The sequence below is a fragment of the Miniopterus schreibersii genome (assembly GCF_964146895.1).
Source record: "Miniopterus schreibersii genome assembly, chromosome: 2".
Lineage (NCBI taxonomy): Eukaryota > Metazoa > Chordata > Mammalia > Chiroptera > Miniopteridae > Miniopterus > Miniopterus schreibersii.
The window spans coordinates 24,506,429-24,519,839 of NC_138102.1; the positions used below are offsets into that span (position 1 = coordinate 24,506,429).

Here is a 13,411-nt window from a genome sequence, read left to right on the forward strand (position 1 = left end):
TCAGCTCACTGGGAAGCCAGAGAAAAGGGGCCTTGGAGACAGGTTCAGGGGGTTAGCCCGGGATGAGCTGCTGCTGCCCATTGCTTCCCTGGTTGCAAGTCTCGTGGGGACCCTGAGTTAAGGAGTTGCACGCCAGAGAGGGAAGAAAGGCATGGGAGTGCTCCTGGGAGAGAGAGCCCCTGTTCTATATGAAGACATAGCTCCTTGTCTTATTAGCAGTTAGTCAGTTAACAAACTAGTATTTGTTGAGTTGTTAGAAAGTTCACACAAGTTCTTTCATAGGAGAGTGGGAAAATTACATAAAGAGAACTAGATATCACTCCCACGGGACTATTGTTGAAAACTCGTGTGATCAGATAAACGTCATTATTTCAATGAGTGAGTCTAAGGCTTGGGCATAATGTTGTTTTGCCGAATTTTTCTCTGTAATAGTGTGTTATAAAGGGATTATAGTGGCCTGCGCCTGGGCCGGACAGCTCTGGACACAGCTCTGAAAAGATGTCACCTGTCTGGGAATGTGGGTAAAACTGCCATGACCTTGGGTGAAAATCTGCGTGAAGATGTTTCAAAAGGAAAAAATGATAGGACCCCAGCCACCCATCCCAGGAATCTCCTGAGACGCGCCTGCCAGCAGTGGTCAGCAGGGCCCAGGCCTCAGTCACTCCGGGCGCTGCCGACGTGAGGCAAGGCCAGGCGTCGGGGGGAGAGGCAGCCAGGCTCCCGGGCTGCAGAGCAGCCAACTTTCCGGCCACATGCTCAGTGTATCTCAGACGATGATTTCCTGGCTCCCTTGCAGTCAAGTTCAAATTGATTAAAAAAAAAAAAAAGCTTTCTCACCCCGTTCTCTTCCGTCCCCCGGAACAAGGTCAGCAGGACCCAAAAACTCCTTGTCCATCATGAGAGGCAGCGAGCCTATGGTAACACCCATGTGAATGCATCAGTGAGTTTTCAGACTCACTATCGATCTCTCAAGTTAAAAAGGCTAAAGTAGATTTAAAACAAACAGAAAGCCCTCCTGGATAAAGCCCTGATCTGTTACCTGGATTTCTTTTTTCTTATTTTTTCTTTTTCATTTTTGTCTCTTTTTTAAAAATTTATTTTTCACATGTGTGTGATGTAGGACTGTGGAACTACCCCTGGGAGCTCCTAATAACCACAGGATTTAAAGTGGAAGTCATTAAAACATTAAAGCTGTTCACAACTGTGTTATCAGTGCAGGCAGGTGGATTAAAAGTACACTTTGAAGTGTCCTGGAGGCTTCATCTATAAATCAGTGTCTCACAGGGCAGACACCCAACAGGTGCGGCTAATGTAGTTTAGGATTAAACAATGAAACATGTAACGTTAGTGTTTTCATCTCAGATATGAGGAGGGGAACAGTTAAGAAAAAGGAATTCCGTGTGACACCAAGGGGAGAGAGGCCAAGTCCCACTGTCCCTGCCCACCCCTCCATCCCACATGGTTCTCCACTGGTCCGTCTGTTTTTGCGATTCTGTGAAGCGAGCACTGAGTCCTGTCCCGTGGCACCCCAAGACCATCCCCTGGTCCTTGCGTCTTGAAGACTCCCCCTCAGTGCTAAAAATGTGTCATTTGCTTCCCCAGGCTGTCGGTGAAACCATGGGGCCTCAGAGTCACGTCTGCCCACAGCTGCTGGCATTCGCATCCCTGGGCACTGAGGTCTGAAACGCAACCCTGGCAAAGACCAGCCCTACCCCCTTGGAGGAAATGGCTGAGCTGCCTAAGCAACAGCAGATGAAAACTTCCTTCCTCTTCATCCAGCTGCAGGCCCCCCCTGCCCGAGCTCTCCCCGCCCTGTCTCCAGCAGCTACAGCCTGGACTGCAGCCCCAGGAGGCCCAGAAGAGGGACACATTTCCCCAAGTCCCAGGACAGGCTTCTTGGCAGGCCAGGACCTCAGGCGCACACAGGGCCCGGCTGCTCCTCCCTCCCGCCCGCTGCAGAAGGGGGGTCATGGGACAGAGCAACCAGCTGCTTTCAGTTGCTCAGCTCAGAAGAAGAAGGAGGGAGAGGAAAAGCCCCAGGACCTGGATGTAAGGAGGGGTGGCCTTTGCGGATCCCCACGTTGCAGGCGTTCCCTGGCCCCTGCCTCCAGGAAACTTGGCCGGCTCCAGCCCCTGTCATGCAGACTTCCTAGCCCAGATGTCATCATGAGCGATGGAAGCAGCAGTCCCTCCAAGGGCTGGAAGCAATGGCCTGTCATTACTGCCCCCCAGGACCTTTGGGACACAGGTCCTGGGAATGCTTTGGGATACTCAATTCCTCAGGATACCCTGGCCCACGCTGCTGACAAGGATGAAAGGGCCAAGCTGGGGGGTGCTGCCACCTGCCAGGTGCTTCAGAAGAACTGTGACGAGGACACAGGCACCACCATGCAGGCAAGGAGGGCGAGGCTCTGCAGATACTGTCCTCCCGTTCGAACCAGCAAGAACTACCCGGCCCCACCCACCACCCTGCCTCTCAAGGTAAGGAAGTGTGCGTGGCTGAGCTCCCCAGACCCCTGCTGCTCCCACTGGAAGAGAGAATGGACAGAGGGCACAGATGTGCCCATGAGGGCTCCCAGCTCCTCGTACTTGGTCTCCCTCCACTCCGGATGGGCTACACCTTGATAACAGTGGTACTGCCGGCCGCGGGCCTCCTGGGCCTGGCTCTCCCTCTGCGCTCTGACACCTTCCCGGCCACTAGCAACATTTTGTTTGAAAACAGAGAATGAATAACTGTTTCCCAAGATTTCTGCCAAAGATAGAAGAAAATTTAGACAAAGCAGTGTTTACTTTGTAAGGGAAGACTGGGGGAAAGACAAAGGAGTTGCACAGACGTTTATTGAGCCCTATGATGTGTCAGGATGCTAGGTGTTTTCTTATATCCCATTTATCCTCAAAACCACCCTGAAAAATAGAGGCTCACATCCCCAATTTCAGATGAGGGAACTGAGAGGTTGATCGGCAAAAATCCTCACCCTCCTTCCAAAAAGGCAAGTGGAGAAGCAAAATCTGTTCTCCAGAAAGGGCATTGAGGGCTTACGGGAGGTTTTGTGGAGGTTTGCAGAACTGGAGCACAGCCTTGGAACTCATCCGCATCCTTGCACACTTACCCCTCTAAGGCCCACCTCCACCTCCCAGCCCCCACCCCCAGTGGATGTGTAGCCCCGGGCATCAGCCTCCCACCCCCCATTTTCCTTCAGGAAGGGAAAGGGTAATGCTGTGTGGTCTCCATGGCCTTTTCCAGCTCTTGTGGGCTCTACCTGTAATCACAGTTGTGCCTGTTCTTTGTGATTAGCATCTTACTCTCTGGCTCAGCCTCCTCATCATGATGATGCCTGAGCCCAGCCTGCCTGCTCCACCCAGCTCAGGTGTACCGCTCCCACATTAGGTGGACACAATAAAAAATGATGCTTTTATTTTCCCTTTCCCAATAGCATGGGCATCTTGCTATACTTTGCACATCTCTGGGTGATGGGGGTGAGGGTGAGGAAGAGTGTGTGTGTTGGGGTTGGTGGGATGAGACAGAGGAGGGGGCGTTCTTGTTGGAGTATGTAGAAGGTCGACATGGAGGGGACTCTCAGGAAGTCACAGGAGAAATGGAGGAAATTCACAACATCGGAAAATGGGCCTTCCCTGGGCTTGGAAATGAGACTGTTTCATTTGGATTCTGTGGCTTTCTCCTATGTGCTTCTACATACCACCCCTCATTCCCACTTCTCCTTTTAACAAGGAGCCTATATAGCCACAGTTAAGGGTCAGGGAGAAAAGATGAGCCCAAATTTTCTTTGGAAGGGAGCCCTTGGAGGAAGACAGTTGCTAGCATGCTTCCTAAGGAATAGTTTACATTCCATCCCAGTTCTTGTATCTCTCATTTCCTACAGGGGCTTAAGAGGAATGACATACCCATGCGTCAGAGACCAGTCTCTGTCTGTGGGGTCACACAGTAGTTGTTTATGTTCTCTTATGCTGCTCTGATGACTTAAAAGCAGCATCTTCCCCTACTCTACCTTCCTACCTTCCGAGTAGAAGCTAAAGCCTCAGAGCTGTTGCCATTTCTATAGGGAGAGCTGCTTTGGGAGTTGGTTCAAGTGGGTAGGTTTCTGACTTGTCTGCAGAAATCTAGTGGCCCCCAGGCATCTAAAGTAAGGATTGCAAGATTCCTTCCTAAAAACTTAGAAACCCCAGGTTCATGTCTAACCTTGAACAATCCCCCAGAGCTCTCAGTTTTCCCATCTGGAAAACCTGCCTCACAGTTGCTATGGAGATTTGTTATGGAGAAAAAGTGTTGAGCAACTGAAAGGAGCCCTCAGCTGCCCTGTCTTAAGGGAGAGAAGAGAAGAAAAATCGGTGGGACACCAGGTACGACCAGGGAAGCTGTGGAGTTAGAGGTATAAATGTAGGGTGGGTCTGGGGAGGAAGCAGGGCAATGAAACTTACCCTTAATCTTGCTGGTCAGATGCTGTGATTCCCTCTGCCATGGGAAGGAGGGGAGCTGGAAAATGAGCACCTTCAGAACCATAAGTCCCTTAAATGTCTGTGACTTCTATAAACCAGGTGACTCCTGCCTGGTCTTGGATGTCAGAGAAAGCAAAATCAACAGAGGTAGTTTTTTCCATCTGCCTGGCTCTGAGCAGGTGAAAGGTTTCCTCTGGATTTGATAGATAAGTGTATGAGAATTACCCAACCCCTTCATGTTTTAGAATTTAGCTTTATGAGTTACAGCAAAGTGGCAGAAGGCTGATAAAAAAAAAAAAGTCTTCTTGTCATGAATGTTGAGGCCCTTGATTACCCATAGTGGGACCTTTCACTTGATGTACTCAGGGAAAATATGATGAACTCTATTTATTAAAGTGAAATGTTGGTTACGTGGAAGCAAAATCTGTTCCTACATGTGTATCATGGAATTGATACTTTCCTAGCAGAAAAATCTGGATCTTAAGTATAAATTCTCTTCTCCACAATGCTCAAAATACCAAAGTTTATACTCACACCATTGAAACAAATGGGCTTCTAAGTAAAATTGTTGACTTATATCCTTCCAAATACTGTAAGGAGTGATTGCTGCAAATGAAATCACATGGTTCTTAATTTATACTGTGATGGGACTTTGGTAAGAGCAGCCATAGCACTCTAGCACAGGGGCTTCCGAACCTCAGAGCTCTTGAGGATGTGCATTGATATCACCCCCACCTCATGGTGAGGACAGATGCTTGAGGATAGTCAGCAGCTCACTGAGACCCGAGACCAAGGCATGGTCACTCAAGACAGAGTTTTTTTCAGCTTTCCCTCACTGTCTTCTGAGAGGGTGAATTTTCCTTGGAAGGCGATCCACCACTGCCTGGGCATGGTGGTCTCTACTGCACACCTCCTTTCTCTGGCGGAGAAGGCGGGAGAAGGGCCCTCAGGAGTCTCAGGTCTAATGACCTGGCCGTGTGTGCACAGCACTGGTTTGCAGAAGCAGTGAGGCCTGGGGTTGGAGGGCGCGGAGTTGCAGCCCTGGCAGTGCCTACTGAGGGCTGCATTTCTGTGGTGAGGCTGCCGGTGTGAATCAGAAAGTTTTCCATGATCTGGGGCCAGAGCCCGCCCTCATGGTTTCTTGGACCCCACGTTCTCCTGCCTCTCTGTGGGAACGCCAGGAACTGACAGTGTGTCACTTGAGTTTGGGCCTAAAGATAAAGAAGATGACTCAGAAAACAGATGCAACTCAAAAAGGGGGAAAAAGTTTTCTTTACAATCATTTTGGGACGTTCACAACTTTTTCTTTACTAGGTTTTCATCTTACATATTTTATATTTTGAAATAACAATGACTTTTGGTATGTAAATGACGTTAGAGCAATATAAATATTTTTAGAATTTCCTTCCAAATACCATTTTTACAAACCCCACAAAATTTTCACCTGTAGCTTTAAGTTCTGAGAAATTCTACCTCTCTGCTTTGGTCTTCCTTTTTCTCTACCTCTCCCACCTGAAACGTGATGAACTTTTTGTATTTTCATCACGAGCTTCCAGGAGTGTTCAGAGCCCAGGAGACAGAACGAGAGTAAGACAGACAAGGAGCCCCCGGGAGGCTTGGTGTGGAGGGAGGCGGGGTGGGCACATAATTCCTTAAGGCAGCGATCGTCAACCTTTTCCATCTCATGGCACATAGACTAATTATTGAAATTCTGCCTCACACCAAAAATACATATTTTGCCCATCTGACCAAAAAATAGGTATAATTATGATTCATTCACTCCGGACTGCTATTGTTGTGTTGGCTGTTGTTATTTTTTTATTTTACAATCTAAGGGACAAGAGGTCAATGTCCCGGCTAAATAGTCAGCTATTGCATGTTTTAAAAATATTTGCGACATGCCAATGAAAATCCCTGCCTTAGGTAATGACTGGAAATGCAACATAGGTCTGTTTGCTTAAAAACAGGCCTTGCCTAACAGGCTAGAGAAAATTGTTTTAACTCTGCGTCTTGTATTGTTTTGCCTTAAAATAAAACCAATGTCTGAAATATAAGTCTGTAAAGTACATTAAATTTTTCATACACAGTTTTCATTTAGAGCAAAGGTCACTGGCACTGGATTTAAGAGAGAGAAACAAAGCCCTGCTTCTGCCAACTAACTAGCGAAGTGACTGCTGGCAGGTCCCGGAGCAGAGCTAGGCTATTTTGTCCATGCTCTGAGGTCTTTCTGACATTCTATGATAAGCATGAGAAAGGAAATAAAACTGTTTAATAAAATAAAAGCATTAAAATAATTTAATTGCATCTACCTCAGCTTGTTTCTAAAGATTATTTTGCCAAGTGACTTCGTTTCAGGGAAGCTACACACAATCCAATGGGCGTCTCTCAGGGAGATCTGGGATTTCAGTGGGGAGCTAGGACGGTTCCACACATGACTAGCACAGTCCCTGGCACATAGCAGGCACTTAACAATTAGCTAAATAAGTGAATGAATGAACCTTTGAAAAGGTGGTTAACATTCAGTGATGTGGAAGAGTCAGTACCTTCTTTGATCAATACCACAAAATCCCCACGACAGAATTTTAGGGCCAGGATTGCAATCTGTCTGTCCCCTAATGGTCAATACCTCCTTCTCTGACCAGATTCTTTTGAACTAAATTCCCTTCTGCAGTTGAAGACTGATCCCCTGGTATATTTGACCCGCAGGTAGAGGTCATTTATCTCATTTAAGGTAAACAATTATATAACCAAGCCTGTTTGACTTTTCAGACCTGTCATAAGTTTAGAAGCTGTTCTGCTCATAAAATGGTATCCTAGATAATTCTGTCTTTATATTAACCCTTCCTGGTGAGCAAGTTAGAATTTTTAAAAAGAAAAGCTTGCACAAATGCCCATACAGTAATTTTATCAGTGATATAGATAAGTCACTGTGTAGTGGGTCTTTTCAAGAAGATTTTGGTATTTAGAAGACAGCGTTGATTAAATTAAAAAGCTTATCTTCATTTTACACTGCACTGGTTTTGACACAGATGTCTTGATTTACTACTTGAGTAAATAAAGCCTGAGAGCAGAATGGGTCTCAGTTCTTCTTCATTCTTGTGATTGGCCTTGGTGTTCCCATGACAACGTTCTCGCATTCTCTTTCTCTCCTTACCATTTCCTTGGACACCCACGCACAGAAGTCTTCTGGATCCTTGCATGGGTGCTACCTCCCGTGGAACTGCACATACACCTCAGCATCTTGATCCAAGGAAGAGAGCAGGGAGCAAGCGCGTGGACCACTAAGTTGAGGTCCCTGTGCCATAGAGAAGAGCAATGGGAGTGGGAGCTGGGCGGAGGGGCTCTAGCTCTGTCCTGGATTCAAGTAGCTAAGTAAGGGCAAGTCTCTTTATTCTGGGTCTTAATTCCTCATCCGGGGTGTGAAAATCTTAGACTTCTGTTTCCTCCCTTCTAGCGCCATGATTCTTAGTTCCTGCCAATCTATTTGTGCCTGTATTTGTGAAAACTCAACTGAAACTACAGCTTTCGATGGCAAGTCTCTAAAAGTCCATCATATTTAGAAGTCACTACTGGTGAGAAACCCCCTTATTCATAAAACTAGATTCTCCTCCAGTAACAGAGGATAAATAGGAACTAGAGTACATTTTAAAACATCTTATGCCAATATTTACCCATTTTCTAATCGCAAGAGTTAATTTTTTTTTAATTTTTTTTTTACTAAATATTGGTAGCATTGGTCAAGTATTAGGTTTTGCCCAAGAAATTTGGACAAAAAGACCAAACTGAGTTTTTATAACTATGAAAAAAGGAATCGTGCTCTGCTCTTCCCCCACATTAAAAGGAAATGAATTTGCTTACAGGGGTTGTTCTGTGTCTTTAGTCTCACGAGTCAATTATTCAGCAAAGGGGATATTCATAATCAGTTCCACTCGGGAATTAAGACCTCACTCAGCTAGTTTGAATCAGTTCTGACGATTGCCTCAGTTTAGGAAGTTTTGTACCCTTGAACAAAAGTGTCTTCTATTACTTGTAGATTTAGTTAGGATTCCTGGTTATGTGCAACAGAAGCCCTAAAGTCTACTTAATCCCAAACGAAGGAGATTCTTTAGAAGGAGAACACGTGTGTAAAGGTGGGGTCTTGTAGGACCCAAGGGCAGAGTCGCAGATGGGCCTGAGGGCCACCGGGAACGAGGGCTCCAGAACAGTCAGGTTTCTCTTTTCAGCTCTTCTCTCGTCCCCTGCCCTTCTCTGCAGTCTTCTCTGCATATTTTCTGTCTGCACATCTGCTTCCTCCGCTCCCTACTCCACCCGCAATCCCCAAATTCATATCTCCTCTCTTTAGAGGCAATTCAGACCAAGACTGGAATCCCTTAGGCACGCTTCCCAGACCCCCTGGGGGGAGGCTCCTTGGTCCAGTGTGGGTTGGGTGTCCACCCAGTCTACTATGTGGGGCTGGGGCTGGGTGCAGCTCACATAGTTCTTTCAGGTCTGCTAAGAGCCCAAAAATGGTTATAACCATGTGAATCTTGAAAAAGAACAGTTTCTAGAAATTGATGGGATGTGGAGAGATGGGGAGTAAGTATGGGCAGCTAGCCCAATAAACGACAAAAACAGTTTCAGAGGCTTGTCAACTAACATTTCTAAGATAATTGCTGTGTTTAAATGTCCTGCCTGAGTCTCGTCAGATTTTAGGGAAGCCAGTTTGTAATAGTCTGTGGGGAGATTTTTTAAGAAGAGTACCCCTAAACCAAGCACTATATTAGAATCAAATTATTGCCTATGTGGTTTATAAATAGATTTGCTTCTAGAATCTGCTACTGCTTATGATATGGTAAATTTTCTCTTTCAAAGATTTTTTTCCCTTGTAGATTTTTAAAGACTATAAATGCTACAAGACTTATACAAATATGAGTCCTCAGGTGAATGCGGGGTTCTATAGCAAGCAGATTGCCATCTCGGATTCTGCATGTGATCTCTTCAACTTCATAGCAACTCACTGGGACTCCTGACCCAGTATTGGAGGTCAGAACAACAACAACAAAGTTAAAATAAGCCGTGTTCCTTGAAATGGTTTATACTGATTTCTTGAACTGAACCATATCAACAAAACACAAAATGCAGGCAAAAGAGAATGATGGCTCCATGTGGTTAACGCTGTTGGGCTGGTGCAGGGCTGCTCTTTTAGGAAGTCCACTTTCCTTCTTTCTACAGTAATCAACAGCTGTGACTCTTTTTTGGCTGCCCTTTGTGTTGTGCATATTTCCTGTGATTATATTTAGTCAATGTTAACTTTTTGGAATTTAACTTTCAATTTTCAGGATGTGTGATTTTTTTATTAACCTTTCAGTTACCAGGTTCAGATTATGCTCCTGGGCATTATTCAAGCATTTATTATTTGAAAATCCCATTTTATCTGCAAGGAGCTTGGCTGCTCTTCATGGAGTGGTCTATCTGATTGTATGGTGAAGTAACAATTAAAATGCCACCCCATTCATCCCATGCCATAAGCAGAAAGGTCTCAGGAGGGTTTGTTTATATACACTCAACCTTTTCCCGTAAAAGATTTCAAGTACCCCACAGCTATAGCACAAGTAATAAATTAAAATAATGATATAGTTTACTGCAGTAGTAATAAAGAATCAGTTCTAAGAAAATATAAATCAGGGTCAAGATGAAGAAAAGAGCAGGTCAAGTTCAGGAAAAGAACCCAAAAGAACATGCCATGAAGGCCTACAAGCTGGTATGTTTGAAAGTCAAAGTTAGCCATGTGCTTTCTGACTGCCCAAGCTTAAAGAGACGGGGTTAGCTACACAGTTCTGATTGTGCAAAGGAAAGAAGGGAGGGAGGGGAGGAGGGAGGGAAAGAGGGAGGGAGGGGTGAAAGGAAAGTAGGAAGGAAGGAAAGGAGTTCCTTTAACATGTTCTACAGAAATTAATTCTCTTAAAAAAACAACACTTTGAATTTTGCTTGCCCTTTAAAATAAGAATAAAAACTAACATATTGGATAAAAACTTTTCTAAAAAACAGTTAATATTTACTATTTCCCTGTTTCCTTAGACATATATACAACATAATTTGATTTTCTTGGTAATTTAAGTAATCACCACAATATCAATATTCTTCGCTAGCAGCTTTAGATCTATAACACTATTTGCTTCTATACTTAATGCCCCAAATATTTAGCTCTCTGAGTTCTTTTTGCTCTTTAGTAATTTTTTTGTTTTCTCCATGCTGGCCTCTCCTTTCTTGCTGCTTTTAGCATGCCTACCTCTATTATACTTTTAATCCCCCACAGGCCAGGAAACTAGACAGCAGTTTGCTTAAATTGTAAGGCAAACTTATTAATTATGTAAAGTAAAAGTAAAAAGGGGTTAAGTGGCTCATCTAGCATAAACTCTATGGATTGTTCCATCTTCTGATTTTGTGTTCAGAGATGATGCTTTTGATTTCTATGACTATGGCCATAGTATGGATGAAAAAAAGTTGCTGAACAAATAACTTCTGGGTTCATTCAGTCCATAGATATTTCTTGACCACCAGCAGTGTGGCAGGCACTGTTCTAGGCACAGCAGTGAGTAAGACAAATGAAGTTCCTGCTTGTACATCCTGGTAGGAACCGGAAATGATACGCAAGCGAATAAAACATGGACATTAAACTTCAGATCGTGGCTAGTGCCCAGAAGAAAATAAAACAGAAGGGAACGATGAGGTGTGGGGTGCTAGAATGAAGCATTTAGTGCATGCGATGCGGCAAGAGCTCACGGAGAAGGTGACTGAGTTGAATGACCCTTGAATGACACGCAACAGCCATCCATGATCTGAGAGGGGACGGTTCCTGGTAGGGATTAGCAGAAGAATCCCATGTACCTGCAGGATTATTAGTGAGCATAAGTTACTGGAAAAGTCAGGGCCATAGGCAGGGCCAGCCAGATCACATAGGGCCTCAGGGTCTCAGATAAGACGTGTGAATTTTTTTCTAAGTACAATGGGGAGCCTTTGGACAGTTTTAAGCATGAGAGAGACACAGAAATTAAGGGAAGGGTGGCTGCATTTATGAAGTGACTTCCCTGCAGTAACTCTGCAGATTAAAGGATTTAATATCCCTGACTCCCACTTCCTAATCTTGTTGAAGAACCCTTGAGGCACCACTTAAATCCCTCTGAACAACAGGGAGCTCCAATTTTTCTCCCAAAGTTCTTCAGTTCTGAACTAAAGGTATGATAAACTCATGAGGATTAAGACAGGTGAAGGAGGAAGAAAGCTCCAGTTACTCAAGGATTTAAGATTTCCCCGAATGAAACTTGAATGATACACAATAGAGCAGATTCTTTCAAAAAGTGTAATTTGTCCCAGTGTGTAATGTTTAGAAATTAAATAGAAAAAGGTTATTTTTTATCATTACAAAATGCATTACAGCACACTTTCCCTCCCGGGAGCAGGCCCATGCCTGTCTTCCCTCTCAGGCACACGCCTGCTAAATTCTAAGGGTCCCCACGAGACTTGCAACCAGGGGAGCAATGGGCAGCAGTGGCTCGTCCCGGGCTAACCCCTTGAACCTGTCTTCAAGGCCCCTTTTCTCTGACTTTCCAGTGAGCCACAGCAGCCCCACCCAGGCTCTCCTGTGGCTTCTTTATCCTAAGCCCTTTCTTGTTTCACTGTCCCCAGCTTTAATAAACATACTCTCAACATAAAAAACAATAACAACAAAACCAAAATGCATTATATATAATAGGTGCTTCAAAAATTATTTCTTACCTTCAAGATCTCCTGTGGCAAAGCAACTCTAAATGACTTTCTCCTTTACTAGTTCCTTCAGTTCTTTCCTCAATCTCTTTAGTTCCTCCATTTCCCATTTGTAAGCCATTGAACTGAGAGGCCATCTAAGCTGGCCACTTGTCAAGCAAGGGATGGTTGGCACTGTTGGAGTCAATCCAAAGTAGAATAAAATGTCAAGCTATCTTTGGGATTATAAATAGTGGTGTTTTATGAAAACATATTTTTCTTGTGGTTTAGACTGATGTTTAAGGAGTTCTTGGGTGGGCCTGTGGCCAAAGAATTACAGTAATATTTCTCTTTGGCTGAGCTTGTTGCCCTAGTTTTCTAGATCTGCTCTGTGAATAATTTTTGAGAGTAATGTCCCCCCAACAGTGATAACTATTCTCCTAATGAACCAGCTTACTTCATGCTTTAAACAACCTATAAAATAAATATTTTCAACTTAAATAAGTCATTCCTACTTTTCATGCCATTTAAAAAATGCTAATGGCAAAATCCTTTCTCATCCTTAATCTGTTTCAGTAAGTGAAATTTTTCTTATAGGTCTCTGCAAATCGCCCTTCGACCGCCTTTTTATGCTGTTTGTGAACCACTTATGGTTGGCTGCTTTCTGTTCATTTACTGTGTTGTCTTGTTGTTTGCAGCCTCTGAAGCCTTTTGCAGGGGAAGAAAACATTACATAAATCCAATTAGAAGTAATTGCAGGAATTATACTATTGACTACCTATAAGTTAGGTTAAGCGTTATTAAAAGAACTTATTAAATGTTTCTGTAGGTCCTTTCTAAAGTGCAAAATAGATGGAAGATCCTTTTCTGGCTTTCTATAAGCTTGCAGTCAGAGGCAGGCGAACATACAGGGTGTGCCCCCCCCCCCAAAAAAATGTATACACACTTTAACAGCTGACTCTATTACATTTTGAAAAGGAAATGTATTTTAATAAACACTGCCTTTATAATTATTCAAATTGTGTATGCATTTTTGGGGACACCCTGTATATGCAAAGAGGCATTTTTAGACACATACAAGAAACTTCAGCAGAATAAGAACAAATGTTTACTATTTTGTGTAATATTCAGAATAGGCCTATGGTAGGATGAAGGCTGAAGAGGAAATTGTGCAAGTTACTCCCTGTGCATCCTAATTTGAGAAAAGCCACCATCTATGTTCCATTTAGTTAGG

At 44.1% G+C, this 13,411-nt stretch overlaps 1 protein-coding gene across 2 annotated transcripts in view; it reads left to right on the top strand.

Moving 5' to 3' along the window:
• PSD3 (pleckstrin and Sec7 domain containing 3) overlaps positions 1-13,411 on the top strand; it is a 461,071-nt gene that overhangs the window by 65,026 nt on the left and 382,634 nt on the right. Inside the window, exon 2 of one of the 2 annotated variants that reach the window (XR_013998104.1) lies at positions 1,603-2,481. Coding sequence is in view for 1 of the 2 variants with exons in the window: in XM_081127019.1 (XP_080983145.1) it covers positions 2,167-2,481 (315 nt within the window). In the remaining variant the exon portion in view is untranslated. Of the gene's footprint in view, positions 1-1,602; positions 2,482-13,411 lie in introns of those variants that run through there. The other variant, XM_081127019.1, reaches the window with a different exon arrangement.